The sequence below is a fragment of the Neofelis nebulosa genome, chromosome 11, assembly GCF_028018385.1.
Source record: "Neofelis nebulosa isolate mNeoNeb1 chromosome 11, mNeoNeb1.pri, whole genome shotgun sequence".
NCBI lineage: Eukaryota > Metazoa > Chordata > Mammalia > Carnivora > Felidae > Neofelis > Neofelis nebulosa.
The window spans coordinates 62,041,775-62,064,921 of NC_080792.1; the positions used below are offsets into that span (position 1 = coordinate 62,041,775).

Here is a 23,147-nt window from a genome sequence, read left to right on the forward strand (position 1 = left end):
AGACTGGTGGGGTGGGAGGGGCTTTCCTCTGTGTTTTGCCTCAGATAGTGTGTTTATGTGTAAGTACGTAAAGTAATCCTGATCCATCATGTTAATCATCATCCTTTTCTTAACCCCTCACTGTGGGTTATCTTGAGAATTTAGTCTGTCATACCCACACATTGCCTTTTGAGGCAATGGAATAGTGCCATCTGGTGACAGCAGCAGTGTCACCAGCCTAATTTGAAGCACGACAACCCCCCCACCCTGGGCAGGAATTCGCGTGGAGCCTCGGGTCTCCCCTTGTAGGTGTGTTTCACTGAGTGGAGCTCCTGTTCTTCTGTCTCACTTGTGATTGAAGTGTGCTGGTAATGGGGACAGGACGGGCTGGGCCCCATCGTGTGGTGAAGGCCACACATCCACCAGCGGGCCTCTCCTGGGTCCCAGTGGTCCTTGGGCCATGCAGAACATGGAACCAGATAGACAGCTTGGAGGAGAGCATCATTTGGAAAACCAGCTGTGGTGCTGGTCGTCAGGTTCCAGGACACCTTCAAGGGCCACAGCGTAGTGATTCTTGTGGCCTAAAGACATCGGACGCCTTTGGCCACTGCAGCTCAGATAGGATCTGTTTATTCTCGTGTCCAACAGTGTCAGGGCTGAAGCATGTGAGAGAGGGCTTTCTGAGATACCTAAAGTGGAGCCTGGCGTGCCGTGTACTTGCTCAGCGAGCCACCCGCCAGATGGCCATGCTGACTGCTGCAGCCTCAGTCAGGGCTCACGTCTGTGTGGGACTGGTTTCATAGTTTTCCTGGAGGTTAGTAGTGCCCAGCTTCTTCCTACTTGCTGGTAAGCCCTGCTGATCTTCACATAAAAGAGAGATTATTTCCAAGAGGTACAGCAGCAACAACAAAATCATAAAAGTGCAGGCAATCTGCGATGTCACAGCCCGCCTCTGACGGCTGTGGCCCATGCCTGCATAGGACCCAGGGTGAGGAGGGGCACTGTTGTCACCCAGACCTGGCCTCTGGGTGGAGGCTGTGATGCCTCCTCCTGGGGGCCCCTCCTCACCTCAACTGGGACGTGGGTCTGGCCTTTTGGGAGGTCCCTACTGTCCCTTATGTCTCTGAGAACCAGCAAGCTGATTATTAAAATCCCTCTCAACTGGGTACTCGATGGTCAGTGTTGAATTACATCAATCTTACATGACTTTCAGAATACTGCTTTCTTTCAAGGTCAGCTATCTTACAACATGGTCAGTTAAGCCTATTTGTCTTGGAAGCAGTTAGTGAAGTTGTGGGAAGTAATTTTTTAAAAAAACAAACCCACCCACACTGTATAAAGTTCTTTCTGTGCCTCCAGCAACGATGCTACGTAGCCACACAGAGGTTCCTAAGAGTTTGCATGAGACCATTTATATTTTAGAGTGTAAACCATTCTGTTTTTCTTTGCAGATTTCCCACCGTGGCAGTAAGCATTGGATTCGCTGTAAACCAAGAGGTACATGGTGGGTGGGTCCCCCCGCCAGTGGTCCTGAGCCCCTGGGGCCTGGTTTAGCACCTTCCTTTTTGGGTTCCATTCCAGTACTCCTGTTTTCCCGTCTTTGTCATGTGCCTTAATCATGACTAGTAAATTCAAGCGTGTGTTTTTCAAATCCAAGAAAGTAAACAAATGAAAACTGGTTTTGGGGTGTGCAGGTTTGGGACTCCATGGCCAGCCCACCCCTGTGGTGGCTGACCCTTGTTCCCACCATGGTCTTTCTGTGATGCTGCTGGAGAAGCATGGAAGGGGAAGTTCTGAGCAAATGGTCCACGTTAGTCTCCCTCTGACCCCTGGGGCGTGTGACCTAGTCACACACAGAAGAAACTCCTATTTTTGGAGGACATTTTTAATCCCAGTATTTCATTAGTTCTTCCTCATCCTTCTCTAGCTATCAGCATGAGAACGAGACTGCTGCAGGGTTCCCATCACCCGTAGAGCTACGCAACGTCACAGGACCATAGGATGCATAAAGGCGTTAATCAATTTAAACAGTGACACTTAACACTTCCTGTGCAGTCACCACAGTTATATTTAAATAGGATGGGGCGTTCGTATTTTCCAAAAGCAGCCCTCCGCCAGAGCACTGTTTTCTCTTCTTCCCCCTCAGTGCCAGCATCAGTTCTCTAGCATGGAAGCTGAGAGAAGTTTGTACCCGTGTAACAGTACTTAAGGTGAAGATACATAAAATTTTTGAAATCTGGTTAAGGAGTTAAATGCTCACTTGTCTGTCTGTTAGGTGTCATTGAGACCGAATAGGAGGCTGAGCATTAAGCTCAGAGGGTGACGCTCGTGACCACGTGTCAGTAACTGGATTTGGGGGACAAAATGCTGTGGGCGGGCAAGGTCTCCGATGGCAAGGCCCGCAGCCCCGCTGGGCCCGGTGTGAGTGCGCGCAAGTGGTCTGGGCTTGTAGTAGAGGGCTCTGGTCAAGGGGAGCGTCCCAGCTTTCCTCACCCCTCCCTCCTGCTAGCAAAGGCCTCCAGGCCCCCCGACCACCCCAGGGGCACAGGGTCTAGAGGCCCATGTGGTTCTAGGACTACCCTCATTTGGGAACCCCCTGAAAGCCAGGGTGAGGGGTAGGGAGGAAGATAGTGAAATATTGCTGGAAGGCCGACTGAATGATCCTCCCCAGAAATAAACCCTCTTCCTGCCTTGCTGGGGAGTCCATTCCACTGTGGTCGAGCTCACCCCAGACTAGCTGAGACTCTCCCAAGAGATTTGGCCTGGGTCTCTCTTTGTTTTCCAGGGAAATGAAAACATGGCCAGCCCCCAGACCACACACACTTGCTCCTGTCAACCCCAAATAGCGACCAGTTGGTAGAAGAAAGAAGACAAAGCACGTGTGTGTAGGGCAGCGTTCTGTCCCACTCTCACCTCTTCTTTTTACTGTACCTATGGGAGGCCTAGTGGCTGCAGTTTGGCGCTCCACCTGCAGAGGGACGCGCCCCTCCTTGGTGAATCACCTCTCCCTCTCGGCCATCCTTGACTTGTGATTCTGTCATCAGCTTTACAGATGTATTCCTAATTCTTCACAAGTCAGCAACTTTGAGGGCTTCTTGTGAGGATTAGTCACGAGTAGCCTTCCCCACCCTCCACCCCCCAAAACCGAGGCCTTTCTGAAGAATTAAGTTTTTTCAATAGCTTTCAGTTACTCATGCTTGATTATGATGTTAATTTTTAGTAAAGCTATGTTAGTGTTAGTATATTTTTAAAGCATGTCATTTTCAAAAAGACATGTCCAGTTTTGAATGGAGACACTAATGTTTTTCAGTTCCCTTTTGTGAAGGAGTTTCCATCACACTGGTCATAACACCAAGAACACCTTCCCCTTTGAATTACTGTCTTATTTTCTGTGTCAAATAAGCGAAGCATTTTTGTTTTCCATCCTGCCCCTGCACCCCACAGCTGGAATTTGGAGTGATTTACCACTGCACAGAGGAGCGGCTGTACACAGGCCGGAGGGGCCGGGGCGCCTTCTGCAACGGCCAGCGACTCCGGGTCTCCGGGGAGACAGGTAGGGCCTTGCGTGGCTCGTCTCAGGTCGTTTCAGATTGAGAAATGTGAATGGAAAATGCCAGAATCACCATTCTGGGAGACAGTGCTGGAAGTCCCCTGCTGAGGGTTCAATTTCTTTAGGGACATTGTGTCTCTGATGACCTGGAAATCGAGCCAGTTCTGTGTCTTAATGTTTTTGTGGATGTGGCCAGGAGCTTTAAATAGTCTCATTCTGTTTTACACTCACATCTCTCATCTTCCGTGCTCAGAGAGACCCAGTCACCAGTGTGGTGTGGTCTCTAGCAGTCCAAGGACAAGGGCAGAGTCAGAAGCACGCTCTGGCCCTCAGAGCGTCCAGGTAGACATCAGTCATCCGGATGTCACCAGGGCGACATCACCCAGGTGCAGTCTGCGGCTCACCGGGTGTGGACTGGCTGCAGTTGGCTTCAGGTTCCGTGAGAAGACGGTGGCCATGGGAATGAGCTGTGTGAATCTGTGATGTTTCCACGCACCACAGCTGTGTCACTGTTGGCGCTACTCCTAAGGCAGAACCTCAGGGACACCCAGTAACTTTTATAAAGTGGCTGTGGCTACACTTACACCGCACAGAAGCACGTGTCCTTAACAATATGCTGGTTTAGATTTTTCACGGGCTTTTCCTCCTTTGTCTCCCACTGATTAAATCCGTGATATTTTATCACATTGTGGGACAGGTACTATAGAGGCAGAAACAGAAGAAGAGCCGCAGCCTAGAAGCAGCTAGATTAGGAGAAGACTTTGAAAGCCCCCTCATGTCCATGTGTGAGTGTGAAAAGGTAGAAAAGTGCAGTGGCTACTAACTTGGAACTTGCACATGTCTGCAGCAGGACGTCATGACGTACCCTCCCCGTCGTGGCTTCGGTCCGTGGGTGTCAGCGCTCTGCCTTTCTTCATGGTCTCTAATTCCTCTCTCTGCCTTTTCTTCCTCCCTGGATGGCACCTGGGTGCCTAGATGGCCTCAGAGGCGATGAGGAGAGTGAGGGATGACCCTGCCTTCCCACTGCTCCTCACTGAGTGAGAACGAGTTCTCTAGCTCTGATCTGCAGCCCAAGGACAGCACTGCCATCAGGGAGCCCTAGTGCCTGGAAACAGCAGCCCGGCCCAGTGAGGAGCCCAAGGGGGCTCCCTCAGGGGCCTCTGAAGGTCACAAGCATGCCCAGGGAAGGGGAAAGGGAACATCACATGAGGCTTCAGACAGATGTGGGACCAGCAGGGCATGCTAACCAGTTACTGCTTCTGAGTCCCAGGGAGATTCCAGAACAGCCTCCAGCCTTACCCCATGCTTCCCTCTCCCAGAGATGTTTTGTTTGGCTGTGTAAAAAGAAGCCCTAATTGTAGGTACACATGCCAAGAGGTAACCACTCAGGCCAAATTGTGTAACTTAGTAGTGAGGAAGCCTGTCATTAAACACGCTTACGTGAACTTTGCTCTATATTTGTTTGATTAGAACACTCGGCTCCATTCACACACACTTGGCTTCCTGGTCAGCTGCCTGCGTGGCTCAGTTGTGCATGACTACTTCCTGTCCTCAGCGGGGCTCTCAGACCCACGTGGGGCAGGGATGCTGGGTCACCTCTACATCTGGCCCAGCATCGGCCCTCCAGCTCCACGCAAGCCCTGTCATGAACCCCCTCTGCAACACAGCTGGGGCTCCCACTTCTCTCAAAACTGCCCGGGTTCTGGAGCTCCTTTTTAAAAACCTCTGACTTACAAAGAGTCCGATGTGCTGTTTTCAGTGCTGGTCATTTTGTACTCACCGGGTGACTGGATTTCTATGGAGGCAACAGAGCAACTGTCTGTTTCAGTCCCAGTTCTGCCACCTTCACTGTGAGAGCCAGCTGTCACTTAACCCCCCACCCCCGAACCTCCATCCTCACGTGGTTGGTGGGGTGATGATGACGGTGACTGAGGATTCAATGTGGTTCTACAGAGAAAGCACTCAGTAAAGTCCCCAGCACGTAGTACCCAAAGATGAGCATTGTTACCAAAGGAGAAAAGACTTTAGTCTTTGCACAAGATCATTAAAGCCCATTGTGAGGATCAGGGTATGTTTCTGGAGGAAACAGGACACCCACCACTGATCTTTCTCCTTCCCTTATTTCTATTACCTTTCCAGAATGACTTCCATTCACAAAGTAAAAAGCAAACAGAACCATATCAGATGGGGTAAAGGATTAGATTGAGGCCAAAGTTTCCTTAGTGCCTTTTTTTTCTTCACTTCCCACCATGCAGAATTTCAAACATGTACAAAGTAGAAAAAGTACAGTGAACCCACATGACCCACCATGTGTCCAGCATTGTCAATGCAGCCACCCCTGCTTCATCCATACCCCCACCCAATTCCCACCACCACGAGCAAGTCCCGGATTCAAATCCCAGACTTAATATCCCTTCTGAGTCAGCATTTCAGTATGTATCTCCAAATATACACGTGATTCTTTAAAATGCGTTATTACGTATCCCTCTAAAAATTATCAGTTATTTCTGAAGTCATTAAATATCCAGTGTTCAAATTTCCAGTTGTTTCATCCTGTGGAAAACAGCTTTTCAAAGCGCCACTCAGTTCTCAGGGTTCCTTGTGGCTCCTGGTCAGTCTTTGTCACTCGCCTTCTCCGTGGACAGAGCTAGGAAGTTGTTTTTTAATATAAAAAACATTGTGAGTTCATACTGGTGTTTTTAATTCATATTCATGACTAGAAAGCTGTCTGTCTCCCTAACTCTTTGATCTGTGTCTCCTCTCCCCACGCTGGAACCCGTATGCGCAGGGACTTGGGGAATGATAAATTCAGTAATGTCACACGATCACTTTTCCTCCTTATCCCACAACACACAAAAGATACCAGTTTCTGAATAGCAGTACTAGCCAGCTGTCAACAAACTGTTCCCCAAAGCCCTTGCAAGGATGTTTTTCTGTTGCTTTGTATTGTCATTTAGAGGCTACAAAGTGGTTCTTTACTCCCTTTGCTTATGAGGATAATCACTTAGATACATTTGCTACACTTTGCTTTTAATTTAGGAAGATGTTTTTAAAAATTGATTTTGTGTTTTAACTATACAGAAAGCTACATTGTTACAGAGTCAAATCTATAAAACAAAGTGTATTCCAAGAGGTTTAGCTTCTGGCCCTGTCCTTTACCCTATTGTCTCCCTCCCCCTTAGAGATTACCATCTAAAAAGTGGTTCCATTGCTTATTTTAGGTGTACTTTTTTTTTCTTTTAAATAAGCAGCTGCTTCATTTGCTTTTATTCTCTGTTTTGGTATAATTTTTGGTACTTAGAAAGGTTTCTATTTTTCTTCCAGTAATTTCCTTTATGTAAAAATGTTTCCATTCTACCCTACTCCTCTCTTTTTTGGGTTACTGTTATCAGTGACAATACTTAAGTTAGCTTGTAACTCTTCTTCCCCCTCCTCATAATGTACTCCAGTATGATTAAAACACAATAACCTTTCACTCAGTTACGACAAGGCAGTGGCTAGCTTATTGTACTAGTCACACCCTCTCCTCATTACCTTTCCACCTCCTGATGGTTGTGCGTGTGTGTCGACAGGGCAAGTGGCCATGCGTATGATGCTGTCACCCAAGAACCATCAGTTAGTGCATAGTCTTGGTTCCACAGGTAGATTACATGTGGTACCCCCACCAGTCTCTTATGCCGATGTATCTCCATTGGGTGAAGCTCAAGCTCATTCACTTGTGCAGCATTTCTCACACTTTTTGATCCTATTTATACTACTGAAAAAATTGTTGAAGACCCCCCAAAGAGCTTTCATTTACGTAAGTTATACTTGTTGGTATTGATGTATTTGAAACTCAAGCAGAAACTTTAAAAATCCTTATTAAGTTATCTTTAAAATAACTCATTACATGTTAACATGGGTAATATATTTTTTATGAGAAACAACCATTTTTTCCAAAACCAAATTTTCATGAGTGGCATTATTTTACATTTTTTTCAAATCTCTTTATAACGTGTGGCTTAATAGAAGACAACTGGATTCTCATATCTGCTTCTGTATTCAACCTGTTGTAATGTATTATCTTGATGTATGAAGAAGATCTGGCTTTACACAGCTGAGTAGTTGGAAAAGGTGAGGAATATTTTTAATAGACTTTCAGTAACTGGGGATATTCTTTGATGCCACACCAAAACTCACGAAGTGGTGGTTTCTTCAAGGTTAGTTGCAATATGAAATGTAATGACGGTCAATGAATTTATTTGTACTCCGTGACTGTGAAATCTACTGGGCAGGTCTCCTGCTTTGAAGGGATCTTCTGTTCATGGATGATTTTGTAACATCATGCCTTGGTCATTTGGAAAATATGGGTTCACTGAGATTTTCAAGCTCTTTTAAATGTTGACCGATTTCACTGTAAACTATTAAGCAAGTTGTACTCATTAGTACCACTACTCTCATGAGAAATCTTTAAGTGTTGGGAAGGTGTCAAACTTTCGGTAGTAGATCTAAGCCTTCCCAAATTCTAATTTCCACTTCAGAGCTTGAATTTTATCATTGGCAGCCTTAGCAATTGAAATGATGGGCTCACTGCCTTCATCTTCAAGAAGATCTTCCAAATACCCAACTCCAAATTGCTGTTGTCTGTCTAAGCCTCCCCCGTACTTCCCATCTAAGCCTCCTTGTACTTACAGTCTAAGCCTCCCTGTACTTCCCATCTAAGCTCCCCTGTATGTCCCATCTCAGCTCCCCCACAACTTCCCATCTAAGCCCCCACTGTACTTCCCATCTAAGCCTCCCCCATACTTCCCATCTAAGCCTCCCCCTGTACTTTCCATCTAAGCCCCCCGCCAGAACTTCTGTCTAATTCTTCTTGTACTTCTCATCTAAGCATCCCTGTTCTTCCCTTCTAAGCCTCCCCGGACTTCCCTTCTAAGCCCCCCTGTACTTCCCATCTAAGCCTCCCCCATACTTCCCATCTAAACCTCCCCCTGTACTTCCCATCTAAGCCTCCCCCTGTACTTCCCATCTAAGCCCCCCACCAGAATTTCCATCTAATTCTTCTTGTACTTCTCATCTAAGCATCCCTGTTCTTCCCTTCTAAGCCTCCCCCGGACTTCCCATCTAAGCTCCCCTGTACTTCCCGTCTAAGCCCCCCACGACTTCCCATCGAAGCCTCCTTGTACTTCCCGTCTCAGCCCCCCGTACTTCCCGTCTCAGCCCCCCGTACTTCCCATCTAATCCTCCTTGTACTTCCCATCTAAGCATCCCTGTTCTTCCTGTCTAAGCCTCCCCGTAATTCCCGTCTCATCACACAGGATTGAAAAGACATTTGCCTAGGTTTTGAGGCTCAATGCAGTTCGTCATTTTTGTAGCTTTTTCATTCTTAAGTAAAACCAACCTGTTTTCCCCCAGAATGTGAGTGTGGCAGAGAGGACTGCACTGACCACCAGAACAGGGCGTGCCCTGCCTGGCTTTGTCTACTCTGTGCAAATGTTAACACAGTGAAAAGGCAAGTCATGTCTTAGTAGTATTAAGAAAATTATTTTAACTTCGCAGATTCCTGGAAGAATCTCAAGGACACCCTCAGAGAATTTCTCCAGTTGGTTTCTCAGAAAGGCCTCCTGGGAACAACATTCTCTGTGTTCTTACGTGCTCACAGCAGCTTATCAGTGGCCTTTATACCTGGAGATCCATTCTTCTGGTAACAAAACACATGGCTCACATTTTCTTGTGCCGAGTGTCTTAAATTGTCTCCATCATTTTCTGGCATATCTATGTTGTTGAAAAGTCTGAAGACAGTTTCATTTTCTTTCCCTGATAAGGGAGTTCAGTTGTTTGCTTGAATGCCCAATAGATTTTTTTTCTTTTTCTTTCAAGCACAGTAATTTCAATAGAGTATATCCCAGTGTTTGTTTTCAGTCAGTTTCCTAGGCACACCATGTTATACACCCTTTCTTTTTTTTTTTTTTTAAGTTTGTTTATTTTGAGAGAGAGAGAGTGGGGGAGGGGCAGAGAGAGAATCCCAAGCAGGCCCCATGCTGTTGTGCAGAGCCGACTGTGGGGCTCAGACTCATGAACCTTAAGATCACGACCTGAGCTGAGATCAAGATCACTTAACTGACTGAGCACCAGGCGCCCCTTGAGTCCCCCCCCCCTTTTTTTTTTTTTTTTAATTTTAGAAGAGTTTTCTTGAATTATAGCTGTTAGTATTTGTTCATTTCCCAATTCTTTTGCTTCTCTTTTATGTTCTGGGTCTTCTATTATTAACTATGTTGAGTCGTCTCTGCTTATCTTTTCTATTTGTTGCTTTCTCTTTAATTTGGTTTACCGGATCCACCAATTTTTTTTTTTTTTAATTTTATTTTTTTAATTTACATCCAAGTTAGCATATAGTGCAACAGTGATTTCAGGAGTAGATTCCTTAATGCCCCTTACCCATTTGGCCCATCCCCCCTCCCACAACCCCTCCAGTAACCCTCTGTTTGTTCTCCATATTTAAGAGTCTCTTATGTTTTGTCCCCCTCCCTGTTTTTATATCATTTTTGCTTTCCTTGTGTTCAACTGTTCTGTGTCTTAAAGTCCTCATATGAATGAAGTCATATGATACTTGTCTTTCTCTGACTGACTAATTTCGCTTAGCATAATACCTTCTAGTGCCATCCATGTAGTTGCAAGTGGCAAGATTTCATTCTTTTTTAATGGCTGAGTAATACTCCATTGTCTATATATACCACATCTTGTTTATCCATTCATCAATCGATGAACATTTGGGCTCTTCCCATACTTTGGCTATTGTTGATAGTGCTGCTATAAACATTGGGGTGCATATGCCCCTTCAAAACAGCATACCTGTATCTCTTGGATAAATACCTAGAAGTGCAATTACTGGGTCGTAGGGTAGTTTTATTTTTAGTTTTTTGAGGAACCTCCATACTGTTTTCCAGAGTGGTTGCACCAGCTTGCATTCCCACCAGCAGTGCAAAAGAGATCCTCTTTCTCCACATCCTCACCAACATCTATTGTTGCCTGAGTTGTTAATGTTAGCCATTCTGACAGGTATGAGGTGATATCTCATTGTGGTTTTGATTTGTATTTCCCTGATGATGAGTATCGTTGAGCATCTTTTCATGTGTCGGTTTGCCATCTGGATGTCTTCTTCGGAGAAGTGTCTATTCATGTCTTTTGCCCATTTCTTCACTGGATTATTTCTTTTTTGGGTGTTGAGTTTGAGAAGTTCGTTATAGATCTTGGATACTAGCCCTTTATCTGATAGGTCGTTTGCATGTATCTTCTCCCATTCCATTGGTTGCCTTTTAGTTTTTCTGATTGTTTCTTTTGCTTTGCAGAAGCTTTTCATTTTGATGAGGTCCCAGTAGTTCATTTTTGCTTTTGTTTCCCTTGCCTCCAGGGACGTGTTGAGTTAGAAGTTGCTATGGCCAAGGTCAAAGAGGTTTTTGCCTGCTTTCTCCTCGAGGATTTTGATAGCTTCCTGTCTTACATTTCAGTCTTTTATCCATTTTGAGTTTGTTTTTGTGTATGGTGTAAGAAAATGATCCAGGTTAATTTTTCTGCATGTGGCTGTCCAGTTTTCCCAGCACCGCTTGCTGAAGAGACTGTCTTTATTCCATTGGATATTCTTTCCTGCTTTGTCAAAGATTAGTTGCCCATGTGTTTGTGGGTCTATTTCTGGATTCTCTATTCTTTCTATTGATCTGAGTGTCTGTTTTTGTGCCAGTACCCTACTGTCTTGATGATTACAGCTTTGTAGTACAGCTTGAAATCTGAGATTGTGATGCCTCCTGCTTTGGTTTTCTTTTTCAAGATTGCTTTAGCTATTCGGGGTCTTTTCTGGTTCCATACAAATTTTAGGATTATTTGTTCCAGCTCTGTTAAGAATGCTGGTGTTATTTTGATAAGTATTGCATTAAATATGTTGATTGCTTTGGGTAATATTGACATTTTAACAATATTTTTTCTTCCTATCCAGGTGCATGGAATATTTTTCCACTTTTTTGTGACTCCTTCAGTTTCTTTCATAAGCTTTTTATAGTTTTCAGTGTATAAATTTTTAACCTCTTTGGTTAGATATATTCCTAGGTTTTTTATGGGTTTTGGTGCAATTGTAAGTGGGATCGATTCCTTGATTTCTCTTTCTGTTGCTTCATTGTTGGTGTATAGGAATGTAACTGATTTCTGTGCATTAATTTTGTATCTTGCAACTTTGCTGAATTCATGAATCAGTTCTAGCAGTTTTTTGGTGGAATCTTTTGGGTTTTCCAAATAGAGTATCATGTCATCTGCGAAGAGTGAAAGTTTGACCTCCTCCTTGCCAATTTGGATGCCTTTTATTTCTTTGTGTTGTCTGATTGCAGAGGCTAAGACTTCCCATACTATGTTGAATAACAGTGGTGAGAGTGGACATCCCTGTCTTGTTCCTGACCTTAGGGGGAAAGCTCTCAGTTTTTCCCATTGAGGATGATATTAGTGTTGGGTCTTGTGTGTATGGCTTTTATAATCTTGAGGTATGATCTTCTATCTCTACTTTCTTGAGGGTTTTTATCAAGAAAGTTTGCTGTATTTTGTCAAATGCTCTCTGTGCATCTTTGAGAGGATCATATGGTTCTTGTCCTTTCTTTTATTGATGTGATGAATCACATTGATTGTTTTGTGGATATTGAACCAGCCCTGTATCCCAGGTATAAATCCCACTTGGTCATGGTGAATAATTTTTTTTAATGTATTGTTGGATCCTGTTGGCTAATATCTTGTTGAGGATTTTGCATCCATGTTCATCAGGGAAATTGGTCTATAGTTCTCCTTTTTAGTGGGGTCTCTGTCTGGTTTTGGAATCAAGGTAATGCTGGCTTCATAGAAAGAGTTTGGAAGTTTTCCTTCCATTTCTATTTTTTTGGAACAGCTTCAAGAGAATAGGTGTTAACTCTTCCTTAAATGTTTGGTAGAATTCCCCTGGAAAGCCATCTGGCCCTGGACTCTTGTTTTTTGGGAGATTTTTGATTACTAATTCAATTTCTTTACTGGTTATGGGTCTGTTCAAATTTTCTATTTCTTCCTGTTTTAGTTTTGGTAGTGTATATGTTTCCAGAAATTTGTCCATTTATTCCAGATTTCCCATTTTATTGGTATATAATTGCTCATAATATTCTCTTATTTTTATTTCTGCTGTTTTGGTTGTGATCTCTCCTCTTTCATTCTTAATTTTATTTATTTGGGTCCTTTCCTTTTTGATCAAACTGGCAGGTGGTTTATCAATTTTGTTAATTCTTTCAAAGAACCAGCTTCTGGTTTCATTGATCTGTTTTTTTGGTTTCGATAGCATTGATTCTGCTCTAATCTTTATTATTTCCCGCCTTCTGCTGGTTTGGGGTTTTACTTGCTGTTCTTTTTCCAGCTCTTGAAGGTGTAAGATTAGGTTGTGTATCTGAGATCTTCCTTTTTTAGGAAGTCCTGGATTGCTATATACTTTCCTCTTATGACCACCATTCCTGTGTTCCAGAGGTTTTGGGCTGTGGTGCTATCATTTTCATTGGCTTCCATGAACTTTTTAATTTTCTCTTTAACTTCTTAGTTAGCCCATTCATTCTTTAGTAGGATGTTCTTTAGTCTCCATGTATTTGTTACCTTTCCAATGTTTTTCTTGTGGTTGATTTTGAGTTTCATAGTATTGTGGTCTGAAAATATGCACAGTATGCTCTGGATCTTTTTGTATTTGAGGGCTGATTTTCCACCAATCTTTTTTCAACCTCCATTTCTTGTAAAGTACAATCTATTCTGTTTATTTATACTTTGTTCCTTCAGTTTAATCTTCTTTGCTGAAATATTTTCTTTTCTAATTCGCTCTTAAGTTGTATCCCCTCCACTTTTCTAGTTAGGCTGGTTTTTTTAGGCATTCTTTATTTATTTTATATAAAGTACTTCTGTTTTGTGGACAAATATTTCTTGCAGTCCTTGATTAACTGAAGAGATGTTCTCTATTCTTTTTTTTTTCCCATGTAAGTGTATGTGTGGCTCACCCATCATTCTTTTAAATTACTTATTTCTGCTTGAAATCTGTATTCCTGAAATGGGGAAGGGCTTTTGAAGGGGTGGGGTGCGAGTTCAGGACCTTTTTGGTAGTTTAGTGGCTCTAGAGTTCCCTGTTGTGTTGTTTTTGTGAAGTGTTCAAAAACTGGGCTTTAACCTTAGATTTTGGTTTTTTGTTTGTTTTTTTGTGGGTTTTTTTGGCTTTATTCTACTTAACTGTTCCCAGGATCTTCTCTTTTCTTTACTACTGTTACTCCTGTCTAGTGAATTTGGAGTTTACTCCCAGTGCTGGATCCTTCCCTTAAGAGGTCTTGGTAAGTCAGTTATGAGAGATCATAGGGCTGGTGGTTCTCTCCCTTCAGCCCTTATCACGCACCAGGGGCTCCTGAACTGGTGTGTGTGCGGCCCTTCTCAGCGCCCACTTCTCTCACCTGGGCCCGCGCTGACTTCCAGAGAGTGGCTGCTGGGGTCCAGCAGATGCTCTGTGCTTCTCTCTTCCTCCTGCTGCCACCCAGTCTCATAGCTCTTGGAGGCTTGCCCCACCCATTTGTATCCTGGGGTTTGGATGCACCTTGTGGATATAGTTTTTTGTAGATGATGTCTACAGTTTTGCTTTCTTCTCTCCTAGTTTGCTTGGCTTCAAGTTCCAACCCTGTGCCCATCAAACCCCCTTTCCCCACACCTCCACCTCTGCCCAGCCCCCACCAAATCACCAACGTCCCGTCTGTCTAGTACTTAATGTTTTTAAGTTAAATAAAATTAAACTTTATTTTCATATGAGTAGCTCTTAATGGTCTATAAGAAGTCTGAAAGAATTAGGACATGTGTGTAAAAATACCTGCTGTCGTAAGTGTTGTCATGGGGTGGGGCGGGGCAGGGTGGGCGGTGGTTGGGGGCTCTATGTTCAGCAAAAGCAGCTTGTGTTCATGGGGCATATTTCCCAGACTTAAAGCCTACTCACCTCTTTCTCTGTGAGTACGTATTTCAGTGTATACAGACGGCTTGCTTCTCTTAAGTTGTAAAATTTTTCTTAAGACAGCAATACTCTATGATACTTGGGGTACTTTAACCATGCTCAATCAGAACAATAGTTTTCAAACTGTTGTAAGTCTATTAATGGACAATTGTTTTCACCCTAAAATCTGTTCGTTAAAAAAGTATACAGAGATGCCCTACTTCAAAATCTGTTGGATTTTTTTTTTATCATGGTAAAATATATAGAACATGAAGTTTGTCATTTTAAAGTGTGTAATTCAATGGCATTAATTACATTTACAATGTTTTCCCACCATCACCACCATCTGTTTCCAAATTTTTATCTTTCCAAATGAGACTCTGCACCCATTAAGCAATAACTCCCCTTTCCCCCCACACACATACCCATGAAGTCACAAAATATTTTAAATTACAAAATATATGCATTAGTATATATGCATATATGCAAATATATGCATATTTGATTGGGATAAAATACTATGGCATGATAATATGCAAAATGGATAATGCAAAAACCATAGTGATTATGGGTTTGAAATAACCATAATATAAGGTGATGTTAAATAGAGGGGATGGTTTTATCTGTGTTAAACCGTAGAAAGCATTTTGCCTGTAGGTGGCAGCACTCAGGCTTCCTTTTTCCTTGTTCATTTCATTTGGGAAAAGTTTTAGTGAGAGTAAGAAAGAAATAGATACATTGCAGCTAGAAGAAGAGGAAACAACTGGGTGCAGAGATATCTCTTTACAGACTTAAAAACTGTGGGAAGAAATGCTGTCTTTCACATAATCACTGGACAAGCTTGAGTTTAAGTCTGGGCCTCACCACCTAAGGGCCACATGACTACGTACTGGTCACTTCCTTAGGCTTGGTTTCTCCATCTGTGAAACAAGGGCAGCAGTGAGACAGTGAATGTCATAGAGGAATAGAAATGTAAATGTATCATAAATGTAATAGAGGAACAGAGGCATAAATGGAAAGTGTTTAGCACAGGCCTGTCTGGAGAGATTCAGAGGTTGGTAAATGTGAGCTACTGTTTCCACACCTTGCTTAGTTTCCCTTTGTGAAATAGCCTTGTGGCACTTAGTCTGAAACCCTCTGCGCTTCCTGCACCAGCCCTGCATGTGGGGTATCTGCTTGTCTGGGCTGGTACTCTGGGGACTTTTCCACTCACCCTGCAGCCAGCCCCTAGGGCTTGGCCTGAACAAGTAGTCATATTATTTTTTATGCTGTATAATATTTTTTTAATGAGGTATAACCGCCATATAGTATTATATTAGTTTCGGTATACAACGTCATGATTCAACATTTGTATATATTGCAAAATGATCACCACAGTAAGTCCAGATAACATCCAAGTAGCCACGTCTTATGAACCTGATTAAAAGTAGTACTTATTTCCCCAATGAAATTGTGTGGCTTTCTAGTTCCTGAAGGAAATTCAGTGTCTCCCAGTGTGACTGAGATCCTAGAACCAGGAAATGCCCTGAATGTAGGGATATTATTCTCTTGATCTTAGCTCTCTGAGAAAAATCACTCTTAAAGCATATACCATGGAGTAAGAGATTCCTGTTAGGGTCTAGAAAATAGTACAGGATCTTATCTTAGTGCAGAGGGGATGATGGTACTACTGATAGAGCTTTTGTGGGGGGCAGTTTGAAAAAAATTTTTTTAGATCTAAAATATGCATACTCTTTGATTCAGAAATCCCACTTTTTGTGGCGGGGGGAACATGAGCGGGAAAGTGGGGCAGAGAGAGAGAGAGAATATGAATGAATGAAGGAATGAATGAACGAACATCTTAAGCAGACTCCACACTCTGCACGAGCCTGATGCAGGGCTCGATCCCATGACCCCAGGATCATGACCTGAGCCAAAATCAAGCGGTAGACACTCAACCGACTGAGCCACCCAGGTGCCCCCAAAAATCCCACTTCTGTCATTCTATCCTGAAAACGCTATCAACATTGGTGCACAAACCTATAGAGAAAAAGAGGTAGCATTGTTTATAATAACAGGAATTGAGAATGTTTATCTGTAGGGGATGGTTGAGCCAATAGCAGTTCATCTATGGGAATAACATGTAGTCCTTACAGTTACAGAATGATGGAGAAAGATGTATGTGATATATTGTTTTATGAAAAGAGCAAGGAACAGAATGAACTGTGTTTAAAAATACAGTATGTGGAGTTCCTGGGTGGCTCAGTCAGTTGAGCATCTGACTCTTGATTTCGGCTCAGGTCATGATCTCAGGGTCATGGGATCCAACCCCATGTTGGGCTCCATGGGGTGTGGAGCCTGCTTAAGATTCTCTCTCTCGCTCTGCCGCTGGTACTCTTTCCCCACCCTGCCTGCCTCTCTCTCTCTCTCTCTCTCTCTCTCTCTCTCAAAAACTAAAAATAAAAAATAAGAATACAGTGTCTGTGTGTGGGTGTGTAAGATTTGAAGTTCGATAAGAAAATTAGGGCAAGATCGGGCCACATACCCTGCTCCTTCGCTTCCGTTTTCCCCTGCGGTCTTGTCTAGGACAGCTCATCCAAATTGCAATGTTATCTTTCAAGAGTGGTTTTAACAGAAATATTTATCATTCAAGAATTCATCCCCCCCCAAAAAATAGTGCCATTATACATAGTTATTAGATTCTTACACTAGCCAACCAAATTCTACCTAACTCAAGTATTCCTGCCTTAAATTAAAAAATGCTACTGATTTAACAAATCAGCTCAAACAAGAAGACTCTTACCAGGGTTGCCCTAATGCTGGTGTTCGAGGAAAAGTGCTCATTGCTTCTGTGACTATTTATTGAGCGCCTGCTGTGTGCCTGGTTCTGTTGATTTTGTTTTCTCCAAAAGAGGTCTTCTTTCCTGCCCCTGAGAAAACACCATCTCAGTTTGGAGCCCAGGGAGGGAATTAGGAGGTAAGCTCGTGCAGTGACCTGTCCACGGGGATCCTGGAGCTGTCCGGCCCCATGGCCCCTTGTTGTGGGCAGAGCCCCTTGTGCACACTGGACATGGGGGAGGCACGTCATTGGCTCAGCCTTGGTGCTGGGTGTGCCTGGCAGGGAGTGATTCAGACCTCTCCAAGGCAGCTAGCTTTGGTGTGGAGCCAAGCGATTTTCAGAAAGTGTTTAAATGAGAGCCTCCGATTTAAGAAAAGGGGAAATGGGCATAGAGTCTGTCTGAGAGGAGATGGCCTTCTCGCCGTCATCTGGTCCCTCAGTGAGAGACTGACATAGGATTGGGCCCATTGAGTGACATAACTTGTGAAGAGTGTTTTTCCTCCAGTTCATGGAGGGACTTTGTTCTGTTATCTGAACGAATACACCTGGTACGGCTGATTGTGCTCAGCCCGAAGCCTGACCAGGCGTGAGACTGAATTTGGTTGTATTTGGGCGTATAGCAAAGCAAAGACAAACCGCTTGTGATAACCTACCCATGAGTCAGGCATAGGAAGGGAGCCCAGGCACGTCCCTTGACACCCACAGGCCAGCTTCCTACCCCTGTCACAGGAGCCGTGTGGTTGGCCCGAGCTCCTCACCACTCCACACTGGGGTGACCATTACAGCCCCTGCATCAGCCTTCCTTACGCCCAGTGGGGTTACTCCTGAGAATTCCCTTTCCAAAGACATCCTGCATTCTCTACAGGGACGCTATTTCCATCTCCGTGATCATAGCAGTTAGAGAAAGGTTTTTAAAGACAGATTTATTTGATGAAGTTTTTTTGTCATCATTTTGTTTTTATTTACGGCTGAATGATGGTGATTTTCATGAGCCACCTGACTCTTCCAGGTTCTTCATGCTAACTGTCCCTGAAAAGAGAGAGATCTGAAAGTCTGTTCCCTCTGAAATCTGAAACAGGAAGCAGCCTTAAAGGAGTGATGAGGAAATAGTCAAGTGTGGGATTTGTTGACCTCCCTTCGCTGTCTTTACAATGCTGCACAGCTATCAGAAAAACTTCATGGCGTAAACCACTCAACAGATGGTACTTGTTCTGAGAGGGAAGGAGAGGCTGACGTTTGAGGTTTGCTTCAGAGGGAACACTGAGTATTCAGTTAGAACCAAGACTTGATTTTTCTGATCATGGGGCATTCTTTCTACTGCAGATATCTCCAAGGCCTTGGTTCTAACGGAAATTGGCCCCAAACGTGACCCTGCCACTCTGAAATTGTTCCTGAGCAACATGGAGAGGTTACTCCACGCCAAAGCTCATGGGTATGGCTTTTCAGTTCCCAGAACATCCTGGAGCCAAAGGGGAAAGTGCCAAACACACAGTCTTGCTCACAGCTCCCCAGGGAGAGAGGAAAAGATCCCAAGTGATGGGAGGTGGCCCCTCCATGCAGAGGCCGGGAGAGCCATGTGATGCTTCCTCTGCCGGTGTGTTCCCTCGTGCCTGTTAGAAAACCAACAGGGGACCTGTGTTCCTTTCGGAGCAGTGCTTCCAGAAGCCAAGTGACTGATCTCAAGCCACCCAACCAGTGAATCCTGTGTGGGCTTAGAGCCCTTCATAAATGATATCACTCTGGCAAATGTCTAGGAAAAATGAATCCTAACAAGTCCAAATGAATCTTCTCCTGTCTCCCACCCTCCCTAGGTCTGTGCGGTACCTGTCAGACACACGAGGTGATTTACATTTAAGTTAAAATTCAGTAGAGTTAAGACGAGTTCTTCAGTTGCACTAGCCACATTTCAAGTGTCCAGCTGTGGCTAGTAGCTTCCACATTTGCAGAACTTTTCCATCCTCACAGAAAGTTCTCTTGAATGGCACTGCTCTGCACCACAGATCTTGAATCTAGAGAGCTTATTAGAAAAGCCCTGTGGCTCATTTTTAATGACTGGGAATACCCAGCAGAAGGTGACTTTGGATGATGTCAGCTATTTAAGGGAAATCTGACTTGTGCACAGCACCACTCACAGGAATCTTTGCCCTCTTCCCTCTCCTCTAGGGTCCGAGTTATCGGGAGCTCCACCTTGGCACTCTGCCACCTGGCCTCAGGGGCTGCGGATGCTTATTACCAGTTTGGCCTGCACTGCTGGGACCTGGCTGCCGCCACCGTCATCATCAGAGAAGCAGGTGGCATCGTGATGGACACTTCAGGTGAGCCCCTCTGACCCTCAGCCTGCAGTCCATCCCCAGGGGAATGACAGCAGACTAGACCCAGTAATGCCACCAGACTCAATGTCCCCCAGTCTAGACCTGGTAATGTAACCAGACCCAACATCCCCAGACTGGACCAAGTGCCATTAGACCCAATATCCCCCACACTAGACCAAGTGCCATCAGACCCAACGTCCCCCAGACTGGACCAAGTGCCATCACACCCAACGTCCCCCAGACTGGACCAAGTGCCACCAGACCCAACATCCCCTAGACTGGACCAAGTACCATCAGACCCAACATCCCCCAGACCCAACATCCCCCAGACTGGACCAAGTACCACCAAACCCAAAGTCCCCCAGACTGGACCAAGTACCATCAGACCCAACATCTCCCAGACCCAACATCCCCTAGACTGGACCAAGTACCATCAGACCCAACATCTCCCAGACCCAGCATCCCCCAGACTGGACCAAGTACCACCAGACCCAACGTCCCCCAGACTGGACCAAGTGCCATCAGACCCAACGTCCCCCAGACTGGACCAAGTACCATCAGACCCAATATCCCCCAGACCCAACATCCCCCAGACTGGACCAAGTACCACCAGACCCAAAGTCCCCCAGACTGGACCAAGTACCATCGGACCCAACATCCCCCAGACCCAACATCCCCCAGACTGGACCAAGTACCATCAGACCCAACATCTTCCAGACTGGGCCAAGTACCACCAGACCCAACGTCCCCCAGACTGGACCAAGTACCATCAAACCCAAAGTCCCCCCAGACTGGACCAAGTACCATTAGACCCAAAGTCCCCCAGACTGGACCAAGTACCATCAGACCCAGCGTCCCCCAGACTGGACCAAGTACCATCAGATGGGCCCAACATCTCCCAGACCCAACATCCCCCAGACTGGACCAAGTGCCATCAGACCCAACGTCCCCCAGACTGGACCAAGTGCCATCAGACCCAACGTCCCCCAGACTGAACCAAGTGCCACCAGACCCAACGTCCCCCAGACTGGACCAAGTACCACCAGACCCAACGTCCCCCAGACTAGACCAAGTGCCATCAGACCCAGCGTCCCTGAAACTGAACCAAGTGCCATCAGACCCAACGTCCCCCAGACTGGACCAAGTACCATCAGACCCAACATCCCCCAGACCCAACATCCCCCAGACTGGACCAAGTACCACCAGACCCAAAGTCCCCCAGACTGGACCAAGTACCATCAGACCCAACATCTCCCAGACCCAACATCCCCCAGACTGGACCAAGTACCATCAGACCCAACATCTCCCAGACCCAACATCCCCCAGACTGGACCAAGTACCATCAGACCCAGCGTCCCCCAGACTGGACCAAGTACCATCAGACCCAACATCTCCCAGACCCAACATCCCCTAGACTGGACCAAGTACTATCAGACCCAACATCTCCCAGACCCAACATCCCCCAGACTGGGCCAAGTACCACCAGACCCAGCGTCCCCCAGACTGGACCAAGTACCATCAAACCCAAAGTCCCCCAGACTGGACCAAGTACCATCAGACCCAGAGTCCCCCAGACTGGACCAAGTACCATCAGACTCAACGTCCCCCAGACTGGATCAAGTAGTACCAGACCCAACATCCCCCAGACTGGACCAAGTACCACCAGACCCAACGTCCCCCAGACTGGGCCAAATACCACTGCCAGACCAAATGTCCCCTCTACCTCCTCAGAGTCTACTGATGAGACACCATGTGGAAGATGTTGGAAGTTCAGTGGGCTAGTGCCTTCTCAGCTTTCCTGCCTTCCTACTCTATGCCTCTAGGCATGAAAAGAGACCCCAGGATCAGGATATGGCCAGATAGGAACACGCGACCACTGTACACATACATAACATTTGACGGTTTTCTAGCACACATTCTGACCCCACCAAATCTGACGAGATAGGCAGAATAAGCATCATACCCCCCATTCTATGAAGAGGAGGCTAGCACCCCCACACACACACCGTGTATCTCCGCATGGGGTCAGCATGATGTAGAGTGTGAGCACACTGGGAGCTGTTTAGGAGAACAGACTCAAAAAGGTGACTTGTTCCTTCTACTTCAAGGTCATCGTGTCCCAGTGACTGACCCCCTGGGTGTGAGTCCCCTAACATGTCTGCCCCCATAACTCCGCTTAGTTTCAGGCAGACCCCTCATCTAGTATTTAGGAATAAGCAGTCTGAGACTGGGTGAGTCCTTTTAGATCCCTTTCTCAAGCTTTTTAGTCACAACTTGTTAGCCAGCCTGCGTCAGGTCACTGCCCAGACAGGCCCCACCCAGACCTGCTGAGTTAAGACTTCCATCCATCACATGGGGTCCCCGGTGCAACCCATACAGCAGACATTTGAGAATTGCTCTCCGCTGTGGTGGTCTAACTGATCATGTGAACCTCAGTCCTGATGGCTGGACCTTAGCCTCCATTCCCCCAGCACAGCCTCGAGTGCTCCCTTCCTGGGGCAGCAGAGTGGATGCTGAGAGGCTGCACCCTTGCTTTGGCCAGGCTCACGTCTAGACCTCCCTGTTTGGTCCCGCTTCCAGCCCGGCCTGGACCTTGGTTTTCCTTGGAACGTGCATGTGCTCAGTTGCCATTCAGGACTGTTCTGCCCTTTCCGGTAACTCAGGCACCCTGCCTTCTCTCTCTGTCCTCAGGTGGACCTCTCGACCTCATGTCTTGCAGAGTGGTGGCTGCGGGCACCCGAGAAATGGCGACTCTCATAGCTCAGGCCTTACAAACGATTAACTATGGGCGGGATGATGAGAAGTGAAAGGGAGCAGAGGGGCAGAGAAATGTGACCCAAGGACTGGGCCCTCCTGGGAATGCTGAGGCTGGCGGCGAGCCCTGGGACAAAGCTGCCTCCAGCAGCCTGCACACATCAAGTGTCTCTGACCACCCCCGAGAGGAGGTGTTTTGCTAAAGTATGTGGCTTTCTGGTTAAATCCACGTCTTTCACCGGGATTCGGTGTTTAGCTGGTGTCTCTCTTTAATCTCACATAGCCTTTATCAGGTTAGTACACATTCTTCTATCAGGGCCAAAATCCAAATCTCGTGTGACATACGTATTGAAAATTGAGTCTTGATTTTTTTTCCTCCAGAATGCAAATCTCAGGTAATAAGGCTTTAGAACTGCTGATGAAGCGGACTTGTTCTCAGGCCCTCCCCCATGGTACTTCAGAATGCAATAAATCAAAATAATGGCCCTCTGCTTATCTGTTTCCCTCTATAAGTGTGTCGCCTGCTTCCTCAAACCCACAACGCCCACAGCTGTAGATCCAGGCTCTTCAGGAAAGTTTGCATATTAAAGCCCGAAGTTGGCAGTGTTTGCTGTCTGTCTGCTGCTTTTGATAAGCACTGTGAAAACTACCTTAGTAATTATCATGTGTTAATGGATAAAGTGAGCCATACAAAAATTTTAGGAATTTGAGCAAAAAACAACTCAAATCAGGCAGCGTCAAAGCAGAAGTGGTTAG

The 23,147-nt window shown here is 45.5% G+C and overlaps 1 protein-coding gene across 1 annotated transcript in view; it reads left to right on the forward strand.

Annotated features, from left to right (window-relative positions):
• IMPA2 (inositol monophosphatase 2) overlaps window positions 1-22,876 on the forward strand; it is a 47,331-nt gene extending 24,455 nt beyond the window's left edge. Inside the window, exons 4-8 of the mRNA XM_058692753.1 lie at window positions 1,431-1,476; window positions 3,424-3,532; window positions 18,649-18,757; window positions 19,489-19,640; window positions 22,329-22,876. Of these exons, the coding sequence (XP_058548736.1) occupies window positions 1,431-1,476; window positions 3,424-3,532; window positions 18,649-18,757; window positions 19,489-19,640; window positions 22,329-22,444 (532 nt within the window). The 3' untranslated portion in view covers window positions 22,445-22,876. The remainder of the gene's footprint in view (window positions 1-1,430; window positions 1,477-3,423; window positions 3,533-18,648; window positions 18,758-19,488; window positions 19,641-22,328) is intronic.
• The last annotated feature ends 271 nt before the right edge of the window (window positions 22,877-23,147 follow it).